General features: G+C 38.4%; 2 protein-coding genes across 3 annotated transcripts; one reads left to right on the top strand and one right to left on the bottom strand.

Annotated features, from left to right (window-relative positions):
- Positions 1-3,824: 3,824 nt before the first annotated feature.
- LOC105049554 (eukaryotic translation initiation factor 4B1) lies at positions 3,825-8,928 on the bottom strand. 2 transcript variants are annotated; one of them, XM_029265939.2, is made up of 4 exons: positions 7,545-8,928; positions 4,987-5,421; positions 4,088-4,136; positions 3,825-3,996 (listed from the first exon to the last, which is right to left on the bottom strand). In XM_029265939.2, the coding sequence occupies exons 1-3, from the start codon at positions 8,732-8,734 to the stop codon at positions 4,112-4,114; spliced, it is 1,650 nt and encodes a 549-aa protein (XP_029121772.1). In that variant the 5' UTR covers positions 8,735-8,928; the 3' UTR covers positions 3,825-3,996; positions 4,088-4,111. The 2 variants fall into 2 exon arrangements, with proteins under 2 accessions (XP_029121772.1, XP_010927536.1); XM_010929234.3 differs by having other exon boundaries at positions 3,825-4,136.
- Positions 8,929-12,585: 3,657 nt separating this feature from the next.
- Positions 12,586-21,564, top strand: LOC105049553 (uncharacterized). Its single transcript, XM_010929232.3, is given in 10 exon segments — positions 12,586-13,091; positions 14,271-14,968; positions 15,764-15,954; positions 17,656-17,701; positions 17,704-17,735; positions 17,814-17,900; positions 17,994-18,126; positions 18,220-18,291; positions 19,752-19,844; positions 21,189-21,564. Coding segments are annotated over 10 exon segments (1,854 nt in total). The 5' UTR covers positions 12,586-12,744; the 3' UTR covers positions 21,344-21,564.
- The last annotated feature ends 86 nt before the right edge of the window (positions 21,565-21,650 follow it).

The raw sequence follows: 21,650 nt of genomic DNA on the forward strand, positions 1-21,650 counted from the left end.
TCTTCCAATTCATATATTATTTTTAAAAATAATATAAATAAATGATATTCGAGTCAAATCAATCATATCATTCTTTGTGATCATACATCATCATAATAATTGTTCAACAAATAACTTCAATCATAAATAATTTTTACAATTAACTTTAAACATAAATAATTTTAATAATTATTTCAATAAATAATTTCAATCACAAGCATGTATAAATTTATTTAATTCAAAATTTATAATTTATCAGATAAATTTAATAAAAGTAAACACTACTTACCTCAAAAGAAAATCCAAACTAGAAATTCTAGAAATCTCGAAAATCCTTCTTTGAACCTGATACGTCAAATATCATATTTTTAATCAAAATTTTATCGAATTAAAAATAATTAAAATTTGTTAAAATCTAATACCCCCACAAGGATCAACTTGACGACAGCATCCAGGATTTTCGGACTAATCCATGGAAACCCTACTTATATTTCTTTTAATTATTATTATTATATTTATTTATTTATATATATATATATATATTTTAATTAATTCCATAAATCTTAAAAATCTAAGAGAGAGAGAGAGATAGCAGAGAGAGAAAGTTTTTCTCTCCCTTTTTTTTTCTTCTTTTTCTTTTCTTTTCTTTCTTTTTTTTTTCTTCTTTTCTTCTTTTTCTTCTTTTTCTTCTTCTCGGCTCCTTCCACGTCGGAACAGAGGACCGGCGGTCCCCTCCTTTTGTCGGGCTATTCAGGCCGCGGCCACCACGGCAGAGGCCTGCGGCAGAGGGGAGCCACTCCCTCAGTTACGGAGAGACATGGCCGGCGGTTGATTGCGATCACCGACGTCGGAAAATCCAAGGAAAAAGAGGCCAAAATAGGGGTCTCTTTTCCGACCAAAAATCGGCGACACCCGTCGCCGGCAGTCACGCGCAAAGGTACGGGAGGAAAAAGAAGGAAGAGAGGAAGGGGAGGAAGACTTACCTCGGCCTCCGGTGATCTCACCGGCGAGCAATCACGGCAAGATCAAAACAGTGTCCGCGGCTCCGATCGGGAAAAACAGGGAGAAAGAGAGAGGAAGGGGGCCGATGGTCGATTTCTAAGGAAAGAGGAGGTCTTCTTATAAAGGGTCCTAGGACTCCCGTTTCTTCTCGATTTTTTCTCTATTTTTTTTTTTCCTGAGTTTGGATCTCGATGATATGGGCTTGGGCTTTGGACTATGACATATACGATATTGAAAAGATCTTGAAAAATGATATTTCGATCAGACATCCATCCAATAGTTGGAGTTTACGAGATCAGGGTATTTGGAAATAGCCATCCGCTCTTTCTTTCTTCTTCTTCTTCTACTTTCAAGGGAAAAAAACAGTGATTAAACAAATAGATATTTGTACACGCGCTTGATTTCGGTTCGCACAGCATTAAAGGGATCGCATGGTGGTGGTCTTCCCTTGTCAGAGCGGCCCATTACAGATAGACCTGTGAATGAATAATTATCCTAATTGAGTATGTGAGGTAGATGCAAACAGATATTTTTGGATGTATCCACTCAGGTACTACGATGTCTAATTAACTATATAGAATAGCTGTTATGGTAAATATCTGTATTACTTTTTAGTCTTGCTCCAGACTAATACCTGCACATAGCTATTGCATGTCGTGTATGTCTATTGCATGGGCCAAGCATATCAAAGCTGGCAAGTCCACGAAAACAATCATGGCATGCATTCAAATCTGCAACAAACCACAAGATTTTGCCAATTCAGATTTTACTTTTTTTTTTTTGGGTACGGTAAACGAGGCAAGCCCAAATAAACATCATATAGAAAAGTTCCGTAAGTATCAGCTGCCAACGATAAGTCTGGCTGGAAGAAATGACCTGCCAATAATATAGAAAGTCTGTTTGGAAGAGAATCAACTAGGTGGAGGACGCCCAGGTTTTCAATATTTCTTTATCTCGTTGGCCGATTTTTGTCAGCAAATGGAAGATCATATGAGGATGTCTGATTTCATCATTATTGATATCTTCAGCTGACGAGTACAGAAGATCATTCAGCTTTTTGGGCAGCCTCTCATGGAGCAGACCATTGCCATCCTGAATCCAGTGCACCTCACTCAGGATGTGAGGGTCTGGGATCGCTCATGCTGCCTGAGGCTTCCTTATGGGATCTTTCCGCTTTGTCTAGACCGATGCCTTCCAAATGGATGGAGGCTACCCGAATCTGAAGAGTTGCTGCTCACTCTAGGATGCAGATCTTTATTTGAAAACTTGCCTGGAACCATCTTCCTACTTGGACACTCCTTCGGGTGAGAAGCATGGACATTTCGACCTTATATCCGTCTTATGGAGTGGAGGAGGAGTCTACGGAGCATGCAGTCTTGCAGTGTCCTAAGGTGCTGATCATTTGGAGGCAAGGGGGCGGCTGCCTATGGGAGACGAGCATTGATCCATGGTTGTTGATCCTTCCTTGGCTTCATCCGTCAGAGTATAACTGACAGAACATTGATGGTTGGTGAGCAGCTTGCTTATATATCACTTATCAAATTTAACTGTCTAGAAACAGCCTTCTCTTTAATGACGTGGTCATTCTTGCTCATCGGGTGCTGGAGAGAGCGATCTGTCTGATGTAGGAGTACTCTCAGTTTGACACTGCTACATCATCCCTTGACATCCCCGATCTCTGGAGCTCTCTGGCAGTACCGGTAGCGACCCATTGAGTCCTTACCATTTCTTGGGAGTCTCCTCCATCGGGATTTATCAAGATTAATTTTAATGGTAGTGTTAGGGGCGGGAGCAGCGAAACGGGCTTTGTTATCCATGATCCGGATGGGAGACTTTTGGCAGCCGGTGGATCTCATCTTTTCGGATCTGCAGTTCCGATGGAAGAACTTCACTCCACTTGGGCCGGCGCTACTTTTGCTCAACAGCATCTCCATGAGGAGAGAATCTTCTTGGAGGATGACTCTGCTACTGTTGTATCTTGAATTCAGGGAGATGCTAGGCAGCTCGAGGTTCATCCATTTATCCGAAATATTTGAACTTTTCTTCATCAATCTGCTACAGTGCAAGTTCGGCATATCTATCGGAAGATCAACACCGTAGCAGATTGGATTGTGCTTTTATTGCAAAGCACTCCGACGATTGGCTCTGAAGACGAAATGATGATTGTCTACTGGTATTGCAAAATTTTATGTATCTTAATTTTTTAAACTGTTCTCGCATCAGATTGATGTGATCGTCCATTTGTATCAAAAGAAAAAAAAAAAAAAAATCAACCACCGCCCAATCAACATCCGCTTCAAGCCCCACGACACCAGCCAGTCCAACCATATTGCCTTCCCGATGGATGCATGATGCTCTAAAAGCGCAACAAGCCTTGCTCCAATAGCCAATGCAGATATTAAAATTGGAGAAATACTTTGTGCACTGCGGGCGGTGCGCACGGCTGATTGGCTCCCGCGAGCAGCAATCATGTGACCCGAGCATTGCTAAGTTCTTTGGCCCAACTTACTGCTCTGCCTTATGTTCGGTTCAAGCTTCGCTCCGTGCTAGTTTGAGAAGAATCCAATAGCCGGTCAACATTCAATTCTTCATTTTGATACTTCCATTCAAGTTTTGGGCAAAGCCCCGTAGTCAAAATTAAAAAATAAAAAAAAAGGAAAAGAAAAAGAAAAAAAAAGGCCCTGAGAAGCCTCTTGATAAAGAAACCATAGTATTCTGTCATTTGATTCATCTTGCTGACCCAGCGATTTCTGCACTTGCCGGACGATGCAAATGGCTAGAGGCTGAGTTGATAAAAAGTAGAATTTGCTCACAGATAACCTCGCAAATAGCATCTTAGAGGCTATGATGAAGCAGGAAGTCTGAAAATATTCTAGCAAATGTAGGTTACATTGAGAACATAGTCCACCTACTTGCCTTCACATGGAAAAATCAAATCTTACACGGCATCAAGGCAGCAATAAATAATGTGAAGAAAACATTATCAGCATTATCCATGATTTGTCACCACTTTTTCTGATGGCAAAAATGAACAAGGATTAAAAAGGAAAAGAACAAGTTATTGTTATGTTTTTTGATGTTAAAAACAAAAAAAAGGCAAACCCACCCAATGAATTCACACCAATAGCATTCACCATCTCTCCCTAGACTTCGGCCTGAAAATGACAGAAACAAAAGAAAAATAACATAAAGTGAATTAGCAAAGAATTGCAAAACAAACACCATCAACTTCTGAAATGGCACCACTGTTATTAAATCACAAATTTAAGCTATCCAAGCGAACAAATTATGAGCAAGATGGAGTCTTGCACACTTTTCATCACATGTGCTGGACTATTTAATCAATAGATAACCTCCCCCCACATTTTAAAAGGAACTCGAAAGCACGGCCCACTGATTGGCATATCAACATGCCTTCAGGACTAGACTTCAAAGAACAGCTTACTCAATGGCTGATTGGATTCTAAAGAACTATCCCTCTAAATCACAAAGGGAACTGCTCAACTGTACGAATGAAAAACATTTAAATGCACGATTTCTGATAGGCCAGCAGATCCAGATGACATTCCCTCAAGGGACAAAGAAAACGAGAAAAAAAAAGGGTAATTGACCTGCAATATCACCAAACGTTTTTAAGCAAAATATTCAAACTGGCTTTCTTTTTTTCTTTCCCTTGGTATGCACTAAGATCCCCCCATTGTGGGGTTTAGGGTAAGGGATGGTCAGACGTATGTAGCCTTCCCCCATGTGCAGAGAGAGTGTTTATGTGTTTCAAACACATAAACTTCAGGTCAAAATGGAGCAACCTTACCATCATGCCAAGACTCACAAGCTTGAAACCTGAATTGTATTCCTTGTGTTAAAAATAAAAAATTGTGCCAGAGCACTAGCTGACCACACTTTTACTTCTTATAGTTAACTGAATAAAAGCAACACAAATCTGATAGAGAGCAAGCAAGCAAGAGCCACACAAGCCTATGACAAAGTTAATTGCAAAAAATGTACCTGTCCATATTTCTGCTGTCAAAGAAGCTTCTCTCTCTACCCCCATGAAATCCCCGTCTATCATCAACGGGCCTGGACCAGACATCCCCCATGCCACCATGGGATCGAGGTCTATCCAGGAAATCAATGCTTCTTGACTCCTCAGACAAACCAGATTGAGATGGTGGCCTAGTAGAGGATGTATCACTACTGCCAGCTCCAGAGCCAGGCCTAATGTTGCTGGTAGCTCTTTGACCAAACCTAACCTTGTCATCCAAGTGATGTATAAGCAGCTCTAAGTCTCTCTCTTTGTTAAGTATCCGCTCACGTAGACTGGATAAGTCTTCAGTGGATAACTGTGCAGATTTGCCATTCTGACTCTGCTCAGCTTCATTAATCAGCGCCTTCAGATGATTGATCTCTTTTTTCAGCATCTTCTCTTCATCCGTCTCAGGTCTGAAGAATTTGATATCAAAAGAACATTAAACATGTGCTGATAAAGCAGCATCTTCCAGAAACATAAGGGGAAAATGTTCATTCATAAATCTGGTGCTGCTGAATAATTTTGAAGAAATTTAATCAAAGCAACATGTAGAAAATCTCTTCACAGTATCATGGACCATATGCAAAAGAATATCCTACTAATAAGCCAAATCCTTTATATATCAAAACTGAGCATATGAACACTGATCACTCTTTAGAAATTAATTGCATACAAAAATCATAAACTGCTCATGCTGGCACATGACAAGAATGGCACACGGCAAGTATTAATGTCAACTCTAAGAATCACAATTTTTCCAAATTTCAGCTATTTTGATCTAAATGGTTGAAAACAAAAGATCTTAAAAATGCCCTAGTGATGAATCCAGAACTCATGCTAGTTGCTGCCATACATGGCTAGTGGTATGAGCTATACTTATTCTTAAGCAAGAGGCAAATAGGGCTGTACAGATTTCATTCTTAACAAGGTATGACCGCAACCTATATCAGTCTGATACAGTACAATACCATATGGTACTGACATATGGTATAGAGGATGCTGCTGGTACACCCTATCTAGAGTTTCACCGTGAAACCAAGGAGGGAAGATGGAGGGAGCCATGGGAGAGAGTACAGGGGTGGTAGCCACTATCAATTTGCAGTTGATAATCTGAAAGGAAATAAGGTTTCCATATTAAAGTCAGACTTAAAATTCAAATCTAATTCAGGATTTCATGGGCAATCGAATCAGATCTGCATCAAACTGGCACATCAGATTGGTATAAAGGCTCTAAGGTCCAGCATCATTAGTAGGTCAGCAACATCTGCAAGATGTTGATGAATGCCTATCAGAATGACAAGCTCAACAGTATGATGCTCGGTTAAAACATGTTGATAAGTGGTTGCTTCACCTAATATCAAGTTTTGATTCACATTTGACTGTTCTAAAACATAAGGGCAAAAGCAGACCTAGAATTCCATCTTCTCTGTTATTTTTGACGACAAGGAAGCCCCGAAGCGACCTTAGAGGTTGGATGAGCAAGCCATTCCTATCTATGCAGGTTAGGACAGTAACAAGTTGATTTTCCAAACATAAAAATTATTTTGCTGATTTATGAGTTGTGGACTGAGTCATAAATCATAAGATTGTCTGATTTCTTCAAAAAAACTTAAAATATAAATGAAGTGTGAAAATTAGAAGAAAAATGAGTAAATCATGAATAAAATTAATGAAGCATAAAAGCACTATATATAAGAACTCTAGTTTTACCATAAAAAATCCATATATAGCAATGCCAAACGAAACAATCATCATGTAAACTTATCCAAGATACTTTTGTACCACCTCTAATTCAATCATTGTTTTATGCAGGATATTTCTAAGAAACAAAATAAGCAAGCTCTAACTAAATAAGGATATTTCTAAGAAACAAAATATGGTGTGGATTGTTTTGATAAGTAAGCTTTAACAAAATAAGGATATTTCTATAGTGTGTTGACAAAAAATAGAATAATAGTCAGAAGATTTTATCAAACCCTATAATATAGCATCTTTTAAAACGAAACTAATTATGCTATATGATGCTTTTATCAAATAGAATTATCTTCAATCTAAATATTTGCAATTGGTGAATACCTCAAATCTTTGCATGTTTCTTGTTCTGACATTAATGCAGATAAAAATTTTAAGACAACACAATCAACGACCCTATGAGCAAATATGCTAGCTTCCTTGTAATGAAGCCACAAAGGTTGCATGGGCAGCTTAGGCATCATTCCTAAACAATCAAAATATCCAGCATAGAAATTAAAAAGTTCCTACATGAAGCTCTTTATGGAACAAAAGTGGCATTCGACAAATGATGATGAAAACAATCAATTCAACGTTTCCAAGATCGTGACTTAATAAACAAGCAATAACCGTCAATTAAGAACAATATGATGCTTTAAATTACAATGACGCCCTATGATCTCAGCATACTGCATTTGGACACACGAAACCACAAAATGTTGCTACTTCTAGACTAATAAGAAAACATAAAGACACATATTAAAAAGGTAGTCGGATTGTTGACATATAGATTGAGAGTCTAAACCTGTCAACACTCCGATGCTCTAGCTCCAGATCAATCTTCCTCCAGTCTTTACCTCTCTCCTGCAACAGAACCTCTCGGGGCTTAGCATCACCAAAAGGGTTCACCTTTGGCCGAGGTTTGGGGGCTCCATCTGCTGCTGCTGCCACCTGTGAACCAGAGCTTCCAGGCCTGCTCGACTGTGAACTAGAAGGCCTGCTCGAGTGTGAACTAGTTGGCCTGCTTGTCTTCTTGGAATCGATCTCAGAATCTATCTTCTTCCAATCCACCCCTTTCTCTGCCAAAACGTCCTCTCTTGGCCGGGCATCACCAAACGGGCTAGGACGAGTTCTCACAGGCTCACTTGGTGCTCCCATATCCCCCTTCCGTGGCTCCAAGATGAGTCTTGGCCTCTCCTCGTTGTTGGGCAGAGGTCCTCCACCTGTCCTCCCCCAGCGGTCGAAATCGGATGGAGAACGAGAATCCCTGAACCCCGATCCGAAGCTGGGGTACCTGGAAGGGAGAGGCTTCTTCCCGGCAGCCCAGTTATCCACCTCATCAGCCCTCGTTGAACTTCCGCTACCAAGAGAGCTATATCGATCAGAGCGTCCAGAATCCATCGGCGCAGGAGCAAAGGATTTTTTCCCAGTAGCCCAGTTATCGACCTCATCAGCCCTCGATCGGAGGTCCAAATCGGAATCCCTAGCCGGCGGTCCCCTCCGCGGCTCCTCATCAAAACCACCGTATGACCTCCTGCCGCCGCCACCGCCGCTCCAAGAACCGTCCCCGTCGTCGGACCTGCGACCGGAGAAACCCCCACGGAAGCCGCCGCCGTAGTTCCGGAACCCACCGCCGAGGCGGCCGTGCTCGAGCTCCTCCTGGGAGCGTTCTCGGGGGCCAGTTGGGAGGCGGAGCATCTCATCCGGGGTGAGGCCCCTGGGCTCGACGAGAGATTCCCCGCGGCGGCCACCCCCGGCATAGGAGGTGGCGAACTGCGATAGAGGGATGGCGACGGTCTTCTTCTTCTTGGGCTTGGTGGCGGCCGCCTCCTTGAGGCTGGGGAAGCTCTGGGCGGGCTCGTTGGCGAAGACGGTGCCCGCTGCGCCAGCGGCGGAGGAGGAAGCTGCCTCGGCCGCCGCCCGCTCGTGCTCCTCCGCCTCCGCGCGCTCGGCATCGAGCGCCCAGGCGCCGACTCCGCCCCAGGCCTTGGACATTTCTCCTTCCTTCGAGACTGGATCTGAGAAGACGATGAGATCAGGATCAGGATTAGGGTTTCGGACTTCGGAGGCGAGAAAGGAAGAGCTAGGGCTCCTTAGGGGAGCCGCAGCTCAGCTAACATGCGCCGGGGGAAGAGGGTAGGTCGCTCTCTTACTTCCGTTCAGAGGAAACGAAGCGCAGCAAGAGGATCTCCCCTCCTCCAGATATATTACAAGAGAGAGAATAATAAAAAATAAAGAAAAATACGGAGAAGGCTGTTGTTTTGAGATTATTTTAGGCTATGTTCTCTGATATTTTTTTTTGTATTTTTTATTTTAGAAAAATAAAAACATAAAATTTAATATAAAATATTTTAATCTAATTTATATTTTTATTTAATCATAATTTATATAAAAAAATAAAAAAAATTATTTATAAATTAACTATTAAACATATCAATTTTTATGATTTATTTTTTTTTTCTTCCTCTTAATCATTCTTGAACTTATTATAAGCGTTGGCCCTCCCTTTCTCAAGCAACAATCACGAAGTCCCTCTCCATCCTCTTCTCTCTCCAAGCTATGGCATTGCAACCTAATTATCGATTTCATCCCTTTTATAATAAAATTGAAATCATCCACCGCTTCTACCTTGCTCTTCGACTCTAATATTCGAGATTATTCTACATGTACATTGAAAGCTAACAATACTTAACTCACTAACGACTATCATAAATAGAGCAGCAATCAAGTTACAGTGTGCCATTACTTCTATCACCCCTCTTGTCATCACTGACTGCTACTCTAAGTAGGGTGAAGAGGACCTTCCTCTCAGCAATGGTTCCATACAAATATCTATTCTTTTTTTTCTCTGTACTCTTCTCTTTATGAGATCTCTCTCTCTTCCTCTTCTTTCTACGAATGAATAAAGCAAGGCTGAGGCTTCGCTCGAACCCACCGATAAGCATATGAATAGTTATTTGGCGATTAGGGGTTAGAACATGGTTGAGGCCCAAACTTTTGTTGTTCTCTGTTGACCTTTGTTTCTATCATTTTTTTTAGCATCATTTTTTTGTTTAGGTATGTTTATTTAGTCTTGTTCTTTCTTTTCCAACCATTTGTTACATGAACATAAGGTCAATATTCCCTCTCGAGCCTTGATACTTCTCAAAGCTTTTATCCACTCTCCAACCAGTAAATATGCATAGTTTCTTATCAATAGTATCCAAGTCAACTAACAAATTATTTCCCCTATCAACACCTTCATTATCATCACATTTTTCATGTGGACACAAATTCTATAGTTGCAGTTGGTTTAGAAAAATATAATTTACTTTTCAAAAAATTGCTGGATAATAAAAATAAAAAAGAAAATTAAAAAGGAGAAACTAATTGATAAAATGAAAATTTTCAAAAATATAAAAATTATATCTAACATAAATTTTTGAACAATCATATATTATATTCAAAGTGTCCAATAATTACAAAAACATTGTGTTGTGATAGTGTAATATAGAATTATTTTTAATTTTATATTTCTAACCTGCAAGTAAAATGTTGAAGTTTGCAACTTATGCAAAACATTTTTAGATGCCTATATAGAAAAGTAGGATCTCATTTGTACTTTTAGCAAGGACTTAGCCAACCCATTCAGGCATTTCGTTTTTAAAAAAAAAATCCTATAATTGAATAATTATGCCAGCTGTCTGAAGTGACAAGGAGGGATAAGGCATTTTTTAGTTTCATTTAGTGACATTTTCCAAGGGGTCTCCAAGTTTGACATTTTCTAAAGGGTCTCAAAGTTCTCAACACTTTAGAGGGCCTAGAGTTGAAAGCTAAGAAGCAGGTAAAGAGGTCCTTTTTGTCGAACCCATTGCCTAAGAATATTTGTTCTCACTCCCACTCTTATTTCTAGGACCTTTTTCTCCAAAAAGAAACTATAAATTAGAAATGGTTTTCATGTCCAGCACCTTGCACAAAAGACATGTCAATAGAAGTTACAGGATTTTTTATGAGCTTTTAATAAATTTTAAGTAAGTAGGGGATTCATTTGTCCAAAATATTAGCAATATAATGGGGCCTCAATTGTATGAATGAATTTTATGTGGCTAGGATATTTACATATTAGCATTCTCAGGGCTTGTAGACAACAGCCCTTGCCTTGTTTTTCTCTTTTCCTTGACAAGATGGATTTAATTTGAAGCATGAACTATACACTTGCTACTACCTACCATGTTAGTCCTATAATATATTCTTGATTGTAAGTGTTTCAATGTAGATACCATGCACTGGCCGCTAAACTAGTTACACTTATAATTTCTATTCTCTATTATTGTTTACATGTTGATTTCTATTTTTATTATTTATATTATTATTTGGGCAGATTATTTTACTGCAACGGCTCATTTTAATATAGGTAAAAATGAGATTATTGATAATACAAGAGATGAGAATGATATTATTAAAGAAGATAGTGAACATGATTGTGATAAAGGTTGTAAGAAAAGATCTTGTGGGGAATTATTTTGTTGAAGAGAAAAAAAATTAATCTGATGGATATAGATATGCATCCGCTAAATATTACAAAAAATTATAAAGTGGTAATATTAAAGGTAGAATTAGTTATCTAAAATATCATGTTTAAAGTATTGCCAAAAAAGTATCTCATGGTAGTCAGTTTCAAAGATCCGATCAAGCCTTAAAATTTAATCAAGAAGAGAGTGGAAGATTTTCTACAAAATTTATCATATATCATGAACTTCTACTTCATATTGTTAAACATCCATTTTTTTTTTTTTGAATTTTATGACATTTCTCTCACCATTTCTAATATATTGTGGATTGTAATGTTCAAAAATTTGTTTAAGCAATTAAGTTTTTGTGTCAGTTTCATCAAAGATGTTTGAATATCAAGTCATAAATTGGCGGCAAGAAGCTATCATATCCTAAAATTATAACCTTATTGGCCAATTATGATTATCAAAGTTGTGGATATACATATTATAGTGATTTTACATATTTTGTCAAAATATTTTTTTATTAATACATAGAATATTACAGCACATAGAATTCGTGATCTAACGAGGAAAATGCAGAAATATATGTGAAACCTTAACACAATAGGGTTGATCCATTCAACCCTGAGGCTTTCGGTTATCAAACCAACCTTTCCCCTTGATAGGCCCCTATTCTCACACCACCCAAAAAAAAAAAAAAGAAAAAAACATTGGAAAACATGTGCATGTTACAAAAAGGCCATCTGAGCTTCAAGAGTGTAGTTTCCAATTGAGAGAACTTACCATCAGCTCATGAAACTGGTCTTTGATGAGTGGGATTTGTGAGGCCATCAGGCCAGACCAAGAGGCAGAATCACATAAACACTTGGACAATTCCCTTTGACCACCAGATGTAAATATAAAAGAAGAGATGTTGGTTACTGTTTGTCCCCAGCCGCCGCCTTAATTTTTTTTCGATTTTCCACTCGACCGATCGCCAAGTGTCACAACTATACTCGGCCAAGTGGAATTGACAGGTAGCTAGCACAACCTATTACAATCTTAAATTACCAGATCTTAATTCCCTAATAGGACAATGAGATACATGCTCCAATTCTCTCAAATCCAAACAAAATTTTTGTTAGATTTCATCAACAAAGAAACCAATATGCCAGACTTGCCCCTACTTTTTCCTAGCTTTAAAACACTGCCGCTTTGGCTCCTAGATTTGGTCAGAATCAAATGCATAGAAGACGACATGGCTTGGAGAAAGCCGGCCTTGTTGTGCTTCCAGACTGCAGATATTCTTCTAGGGACACTTCAGCATCATATTCCGATGCCAATCACCAAATGCTTTGTAGTCTCAGCCATTTGCATCAAACATTCCACCCTCTCCTCTTCCAGTTACCACCTCAAAATTCTCTCAGAAATCATCAAGGTAGTGCTATCAAAGTAGTGTCCATAAGAATATATTTTCTGCTCCCTTGCATCATTGATCATTGTTATCAAAGGTTGTAGGAAAACAATTGAAACATGAGCATGGAGAGGAAAGGATCGAAGCCTAATGATGGTGAGCCTGTGGCAGACCTCACAGAGTTCATGAATGACTGGTTCTTTGGAAGTGTTAGAACCAACCAGAGAGCATATAATTTGACAGGGGCAAGAGTAAAGAAGAAGGAAGAAGTTGTCCATGGCAAGAGTAGCACAAGCAGGTTAACGCAAGAATGGCTTGTAGAAGCCAAGATGATGGTTGCCGGTTCGCCGCCGAGACCCGGGTCGCCGTCGAGACCCAGGGCTTCTCCAAGGTTTGCTGCCTTACAGACCAGAGAACCTAGTGCTTTGCTTGATAGAAGGGATCCACTCTCACGATCAGCAAGAAGGTATGTTACCTCTAGTTCATCTTGTTTGCATCATTCCATGATGGTAGCAGGAATTATGGTGAAATGGATTAAAACTAGGGAATTCAGAAGGAGATAAAATCAGAAAATTAAAGTGCTTTGCAGGGTAAGTCACCATTTATTCTCATGTAGGTGATGCAGAACAAGTTCACAATTACTTAGGCCGGACTCCACCTTAGTTTGATCATGTACTCTTGCCAAATTTGAAAGCAGAATGAGATGGAATATTAAATTTTTAACCCCTGATTTCAAAAATAATAAAAAAAAAAACCATATTATTATACCCTCTTTCAGCTAAATACTTATAAGAGGTCTTGTTCCTGATTGATTCAGAATTTGAGTTTGCAATACTAATCTCCCTTCCTCTCCTAATACAAATTTTTAATTAACATTATTTGGATTGAATTGGAAGTTTAATTATCTGCTGAAAAGAAGTGCGAAAGGATTAATACAAGTTCATCAAAAGAACATAATAGATATAGCCATCTGATCTTTAATTAGAATGAATGAACATGAAATATTTTTAATTGGAATGGTGTGATCGTTCGTTTGTATCAAAAAAAAAAAAAATAGAACATCTTTCATTAGCTATAACATAAATATTTCTTAATCAAAAACTATCGGAAGAATTATTACTTTGCTTATAGACCATATGGAATTCATCTTTTTGTGATTAGCCCCCAAAAAGCTTAAGCTGTGGTATCCTCCACACTAAATAAGACATGATTGGATTCACTTTGATAGTATTTATAACAATTTAAGATCTCATCTAAAAATTCTATCGAAAGATAAAATTTTGATTTTTTATTTTTATATATCATAAATTTTTTAGCATACAATTATTGTAAAACTAGATACATGTTCACACGAATTCTCACATCATATAGAATGAAATAACCTGGAGAGAAGTGTTGCATAACATTTTATGAAGATACAATTTCAAATTTGATCAAATTATAATCAACTAATTCAAACATGGTTTGATAAAATAATTTTGGTTATCAAAATATATAAAAAAGAAAAGAAAATAAAAATTTCTCATGATAGCTGATGTTGCTTTGTGATTAGTGCAAAGGGAGGATGTCATCATTTAATATTTGTAGTTGCAAAAGCAACGTTGTTGTATCCAATCATCCATCATGCTTCTTAACATGGACGCAGGCACAGATCGACGGAGGGCATCGGCGACGAGATCCTGCAGCGAACTTCCGCCCGCCACAGCCGAAACAAGTCCGAGAGCTTTTCCTCCTTCGACTCCTCCGAGCCCCAATCGCCCGCCTCCGCCCCCCATCACAGGTTCTCCAACTTCCTCATACCCCCCACCTCCGCCGCCGCCGCCGCCACCGACGGCCCCCACTCCCAACCCCTCTCCGACGACCCTCGCGACCGCCAGCCCCCGGTTCTCCTCCCGAAGCAGCCCCTCCACCGCAAGTCCCGCTTCCATGAGAAGCCGCCGGAGCCCCACCCCACCGCCAGCCCCCGCCGGAGCTTCCGAAAACCTCCGCCGGTGCCGCCACCGGCTGCGGCGGAGCCCAACGAGCAAGGTCTCCTGCTGTCGCCGCCCAGGAATTTGGTGGTTTCGGCCCATCGGCGGTCGGTGTCGTCGTCCACGTGTTCGCTGGATAAGCTCTCCCGAGTGGACGGTTTTGGTCATGGGCGGTCGGTCTCCTGCTCGTCAGAGGCCGGAGAGCGGCAGTCGGTCCACTGCTCGTCGGAGGCCGGAGAGCGGCGATCGATGGCGGAGGAGGATGCGAAGCAGCTGAATGAGTTCCTTAGGAGGCAGAGAGCCATGATCGCGAAGATCTCTCGCGGGGAGCTGTCCGCCGAGGCCCTGATCATACTCTCCGGATCCTCAAACAGTTGAGAGAATTCACCTTCTGCTGCTCCCATTACCGCCCGGTGTGGGTCGTCTCACCGGGAAGTGATGGGATGTTTACACTTCTTTGATTTTTTTTTTTTCCGCCGAATTTTGTAGAAAATTTATCTTTTTCTGCAAAAAAAAAACGCAATGTGATCGTTTTTATCAAGTAAATGGAAACATACATGGCAAATTAAAAAAAAAAAAAAAGAGAAGAAAGAAAGATAAGGAAAGAGGAATTAAAACAGTCACAAAAGAACATTTCACCAATGTTTATTAAAAAAGAAAATTCTGTTTTGCTTTATTTCGTAAAAAAAGTTTTTTTTTTTTTTCTTTTCAAGAGAAAAGATCTATAGAACTTCACTGACCCTTATACCTCTGGTCTTAGAAATGCTGTAACTATCCACATGTATCATGTTTTAATTCATTGCGAATATATTGGCATCAGGTGTTGTAATATATTTATAGTGTGTTCTTGATGATACATTCATTTGAAGGTAGGGGCAGCATAGTCCCAGAATATTCTCCTACATATCGTTTTTAAAAAATCAAGAATGAATTGGATTTTTTATGCAAAATTTCCTTTTCCCATTTTTTAGGAACAGTTCATTTTGGACTTTAGGAACCATAAAGCTACTGTCTTAGAGAATAAACTTCAAATGAGCTATTACTGCAGACAATGGAAGTAGAAACCCTTTTCTGGAGAAAAAAAACGTAAAAGATTAGAACTTTTGCATAACTAATTTTTACAAAGATTTTTTTTTTTTTTTTTGACATGTCCTTACCTTATCAACAGGCACAAGTTCAATGGTGGCAGCCATTTGCTATGCATGGCTACTTGAGAACAGGGAGAAGGAGCAGGGTGGCAGTGGAGTGGTGGCACCAGTGGTTAGCATGAAGAGAGGGAGGATGCTCAAGCAAAAGCAAGCTGCCTGGCTCTTTTTTCACTTGGGGATTGATGCATCTGCCTTGCTCTTCTCTGATGAGGTATGACATTCTATTCCTGTTTTAAGTGTCTGCTACAATGCATGCTGGCTTGGAACTAGCATAGTATGTGCCATGCTGTGTCATTCTACTGTTAGACATACATTGGCATATAGTCATCACAGTTTAGCAATGACACTGTACCTCACAAGCAACACTTTGGAATGGCCAGCACTTTAACTCCCAATGCAGATTTGTTCCTTAAATTTTGCCTTCCTCAGTCAATTCAGTACGTTGTGTTTACAGATGCTGCGGATCCTATAAATTAATCTTAGTAGCATGAGACACATGCAAATGGATGTGATGCCTTTCATTTGGTTTGTAAAGTACACTTGCATATAACAAATATAGATTCAGATACACGTTATGAAAGATGCGCATGCAATTGCAAGAGTTGCTGCAATATGACTATTTGCCCTGTCATGAGACATTCTGTCATTTGACTGCAAAAATCATTTATCCTGTGCTCTTCACTTTTTTGATATTATTTAATTTATTTTATTACTTTGTATCATGAAATAGAAATACTTCGACTCTTTGAACCGATGCATGAAGGAATCACAAAAGCAAATGTTAATTGCACTTTAGACTCGATAAAGCAAATGATGGGTTCCATAATTTTATATGAATATTTTGATACTTCCTAGTCGTTTTTTGCAGACTGTTTTGTATTCATAATTATTATTGTTCTATAAAATCTTAAGTTACCCAAATTCATTACACATAATGGTTTGTGGTATTTATTTTCTATTTATCATTCTTTCAATCTCAATAATTTACATGCATTGCAACATAGTATTGCAAAGAGATATAAAGGAAAACAAAGTTTTCAACATAATTTGGCTATTCTAAATCTCAATTCTCATGTATATCTAGATTATCTTATGTTAGGAGGGTGCCAAGATCCCACCCTTGTCCCAATATTCTGATCTTTTACCTGTTCTAGATCTCAAAAATGATAATCTTATGTTAGATTTCTATCAAAAATACTAAAAATATACTGTTTATGTGGTTTTCTTCCATTGTTCTTCAATTCTATCAATGTTGGAGGCATTTCTCTATGCTAAACTTGGATTTCATGAGCGTTGAGAAAGTTTGAAGTATTGCAACATAGTATTCTAAAGAGATTTAAAGGAAAACAATTTTTTTAAGAAAAAGTAATTTTGGCTATTTTAGAACTCAAATGTCATTTGCATTTAGATTTTGTCATGTTAAATTATTACCAAACTGTAAAATATATATCATACTGTAAATATGAATTTTCAACATTACATCCTTAAGAAAAATTATATACCACTAAAATGATGTGCAAATTTATGTATTTAGTTAATTCTTTATTATATCTGAATCCTTCCCTCGATTTGATTGATATTGTCATTTCTTTTATAATTTTTAGTCAAAATTGTCAAACTGAAGCTGAAACTTGTAGAAATACCAAAACAAAATCTCATTTGGCCAGAAAATCCAAGTTTTAGAAACTTGGTTTTTGCCAGTATTATGTTCTCTTGGTACTGTTTCATCATTAGTTCCTTATCCATGGAAATGCTTTGCTCTTTTTGAGTCAATGAAAAGGTATGATCTAACAAATTTCTTTTTCCTTCCTTTCATTTTTCCCAAGTCGTGGTTGCTTATAGCTCTTTTTGTAGTCATATCTTCAGGACAAAGTTCTCATAGTAATTGACTTCTTTGCATAATTTGAATCAGGTGGATCTGGATGGTCTAATGATGGCCAGACAATTAAGCATACTTGTCATGGGAAAGATGTTCTGGAAACTAATAGTGAGGTAGTTCTTCAATGCTCAAGCTTAGCAAGCATGGGACGGTTAGATGAGTTCTTATGCATGTTCATGTTGTTCATCCAGGTGGGATCACAATGTACAGTTCTCACAGATAATTACTGTGAAGAAGCCTATGATCTGCTTGAGACACCAAATTTGAAAAAACTTTTGGTATTGAAACCTTAAACTGTTATTTGTGTTACTGTGCTTTATTATCAACACTTCTATGTGCACCTATGTTTTGAAGCATTCTTCCTTTTCCAGCTGGCAGGTATTCTTTTGGATACACAAAATCTGAACAGTGCTGCTAAATTCTTTACAAATAGGGATGCAGAGGCAGTACAGTTGCTTCTGGTTGGCTCTGCTCCAAGCCAGAGACATGAACTATTTGAGCAATGTACTCTTCTGTTCTAACTTAGATCACAACACGTAATTACAGAATCATCCATGTTCTACCATCATAACATCTGGTCTCCTGTTTCTCAACTAGTGATGCAAGATCATGGGGAAAGTACATTTCTTGAAGCTTTGAGGCAAAATTATGGGAAGCCTTCTAATGAGGGTAAGCTTTATCCTTGTGCCCTTCAGTTTTATCAAACATAACTTACTGATATGATTTGTCTGTAATTGTATCAAGCAACTTCCGTTTATATGTGATCACCAAGTTATTATATAACCGTCTCCCTTCTACGATCGCCACTATTATTTTACCTTCTATTCTTAGTCTATTCGTGAACTTCATGAGTGAAATAATTTCCTTTTCTTGTTTACATGAATTACAACTCAAGGTTGCTTCCATTAAAAAAGAAAATCATCCAACATTTCTCTGTGTAGAACAATGTATTAATGGTGAAAATAATGCTGGTATTGGTGAGGTCAGGTTATATTACTCTTAGCTTGGACATGGCTTTGCACAAACTATACAGTGCATCCATGGGCAGCTTGACTCTTGATTAAAAATTTCAAACCAGATTGGAACTAATTGCTCAAATTCAATGCTTGAAACTGAGCCCTATTCTGACCCATCCATGAGGAGGGAGGGAAAGTACATGCAAGACCTGAACTTTGCCAATGTGCCGGTGCTTCAGCTGCGACAACATGCCGGTGCACCATCTTGACAACAGCAGTAGGGTTAAAAAATTCAACAGAGGGAGCAGCGCTAGTAGAAGATTAGGAAAAAAAAGGTTGAGAGATCCAGCTGCTCCAGTATGTTAATATGTAAAAATTATATTTCCTCAACAGTGAATGAATGGAACAAAGTCTCTAGTATACTATTTGGTAGTGACAATAGCAGGAGATGTATCTATGTATCTTACAAATGATTTGGTTTGATTAATTATATAAACTAGTTCTTCTTACCTTAATTTGATTTTGGATGGACCTGTCCACTTGATAAATTATTCTGAAGTCATTTAATTGTAGATGGCTTAAGATTAGTGTTATGTGGAGGAAAAGTGGGATTTTGACACTTCTTCTTTTGGTGTCACATGGATCACAATATTATAGGGTGACATTATGATTTTTAAAATATACTCAGATGAGAAAGGAAGTTATGAAACTAAAATGAGAATATGGAATATAAAAGATATTGTTTTGAAAACTTATGTTTTATCAGGTTATGAAAATTAACATATTTTATTAGATCACTGAAATGTTTTACTGTATGGTTCTCTTGTCCTATTATATTTTAGGATTGCTTTTAATATTTTAGAAACGTGATAGGTTTAACCTCCAAAACTCTGAATTCATATAAATAATTTTAAAAAGTTCTGCAATCAAAGCATGCGTCCATTATTTAATTTGCAATATTCCATTCCCATGTCATTTTGTAATATTTCAATGTACAATCCTGACTCTGATTGTTAGTGGACCACTTTGAGCTGACAAATTCTTCTACCGAGTTTATCATGCTGTACTTTTGAAAAGCTAAGCTTTTAAATCTTGCACATGCTAGATCACACTCTCTTCCATTTCCAATTCATTACATTTATGCGGACATATTTTATGTCATTGTGAATTTAGATAATTATGGAAGTGGAGAAACTCATGAACAAAGGACCTCAACAACGAAGTCAGCATCCATTTCTCCTCAAGAAGTTAATATACCAAGAGTGGGTAAGACTACTGATCCCCTACAGGAGAATAATGATTAAACATTTTGTCTCGTAAGGTGCAGAGATTACTGGGATTGACAGCATATTTCAACATTGGATCAGTTAGATTTGTGCATATATATTACCAGTAAGTGGTACAAATGTGATTAATAGAACTTAGTCTGGCTTTGTTATAGCATTGAGAGTCACCCATGGAAACTTGCAGAAATGCAGCCTAATACTGGTAAACAAGAAGCAGCTTGAAGCTTCTCTGTGATTCCAAAACCTTGCCTTCAAAATAGTGAACAAACATACAATGGTATAGCCATGTTTCCTTAACTATTCTCCTTTTTGCACCAAGTGCCAAGTGAATGCTGATGCCTTTCAAACTTTTTCACTCCTTCCCTCTTAGGAAACTGATGATTGATCCCGAGAGTCTTATCTTAGTCATAACACTATGACCTAGTTGTGTAAGGCTTAATACTGTTCTGTCCATATTATAACCAAATAGGAACCCTTAACTTTTCAAGCTTCCTTGATTTCTTGATTGCACTACTATCATGCTACACTGGTGGAGATGCTCCATGTAATTCCTTGATTTCTTGATTGCGCTACTATCATCCTAAATATCCATGTTTTGCTGCTCAGGATGGCTCCTTGTTCTATACTCCATGCAATCAATTTGTCACAGCCAGGCAGCCAGCTCCTCAAAAATTCCAGCCTTCTGTTCCTTACAACTCCATGTTTACATTGATCAGAGCTATCCCAAGTCAACAAACTGTTATTTGGAGTCCTAGGGTTCATCAAAGGAAAAGTCATAAGAAAACATATTTTAGGTTTGGCTGCTTATAAAGGGTCCACCAAGGGCAATGAACTTTGTATGAATTTTGGATATTTTGAATTAATCAGTTTCTTTTCTAGTGGATTTCATGCATTTCTCCCCTACTTTTTTTTTTTTTTTTTTCTGGCTTATTCTTTTTCATTCTACTTCTCTATCAACTTCTCCCCAACATATTATGGGTTTGAGTGTTTGACTGCTTATAAAGAGTCCACCAAAGCAACAAAGTTTGTATGAATTTTTGGTAATTTTGAATCAAGCAGTTACTTTTACTAGTATATTTCACGTATTTCTCACCTACTTTTTCTTGACTTATTCGTTTTCCTCATACTTCTCTATCAACTTCTCAGCATGCTTTGCATGCAACATCATTCCACCATTTGCATCATGTGCCTAAATACTTTTTGTTCCTGGAGAAATGTGGTGGGATACTCTGGTATATGCCAAATCCTGATGTTAATCACCATTCCATATTTCAAAATCATCAGTATCATTGATTTTCAGATGATTTGAGTATGACTGAAACAGGAAAGCAAAGGCCAGGAGCTCCAGTACCAGCGCCAGCACCAGCACCAGCACCAAAACCAGCACCTGCCCTCGCTCCAGTGAAGGCACAGGAAATAGCTTCTCGTGGGAAGAACAAATTCTTTTTGGCGAAATGGTTTGGCTTCGGTTCAAAATGATTCTTATTCTTTCCACTGCCTGCTGACCATTGAAATCCAAAACTTGTAGAGATAAGAAAGCTGAGCTTTTGACATCGAAATTGCCAAAGTCCATGGTAGAGGTTATTAATGTGACAATCCATTCAATGCTGTATGTTGGGCAAATCTACTTAATAGTCTTGTGGCTGACTTTCATAGTTCGTTATAATTTTTAAGCCCTATAATTATGCCTGTTCTTGCTATTCTTACGTTCTCTCAAGCAAATGTATGGAGTTAAAGGAGTTAAAATTGGGATTTCCTTGTACGGTTCTAGCACTGCTTGTTATCC

This window comes from Elaeis guineensis, chromosome 8, assembly GCF_000442705.2.
Source record: "Elaeis guineensis isolate ETL-2024a chromosome 8, EG11, whole genome shotgun sequence".
NCBI lineage: Eukaryota > Viridiplantae > Streptophyta > Magnoliopsida > Arecales > Arecaceae > Elaeis > Elaeis guineensis.

Bases quoted from the DNA above. Each gene is read 5' to 3' on its own strand.
- LOC105049554 (XM_029265939.2), bottom strand. From the start codon at position 8,734: ATGTCCAAGGCCTGGGGCGGAGTCGGCGCCTGGGCGCTCGATGCCGAG. The intron at 5,422-7,544 runs GTTTAGACTCTC...CAAATTCTTCAG, and splicing joins GAGCATCGGAGTGTTGACAG to ACCTGAGACGGATGAAGAGA. The intron at 4,137-4,986 runs GTACATTTTTTG...TGTCATTTTCAG, and splicing joins GACAGCAGAAATATGGACAG to GCCGAAGTCTAGGGAGAGAT.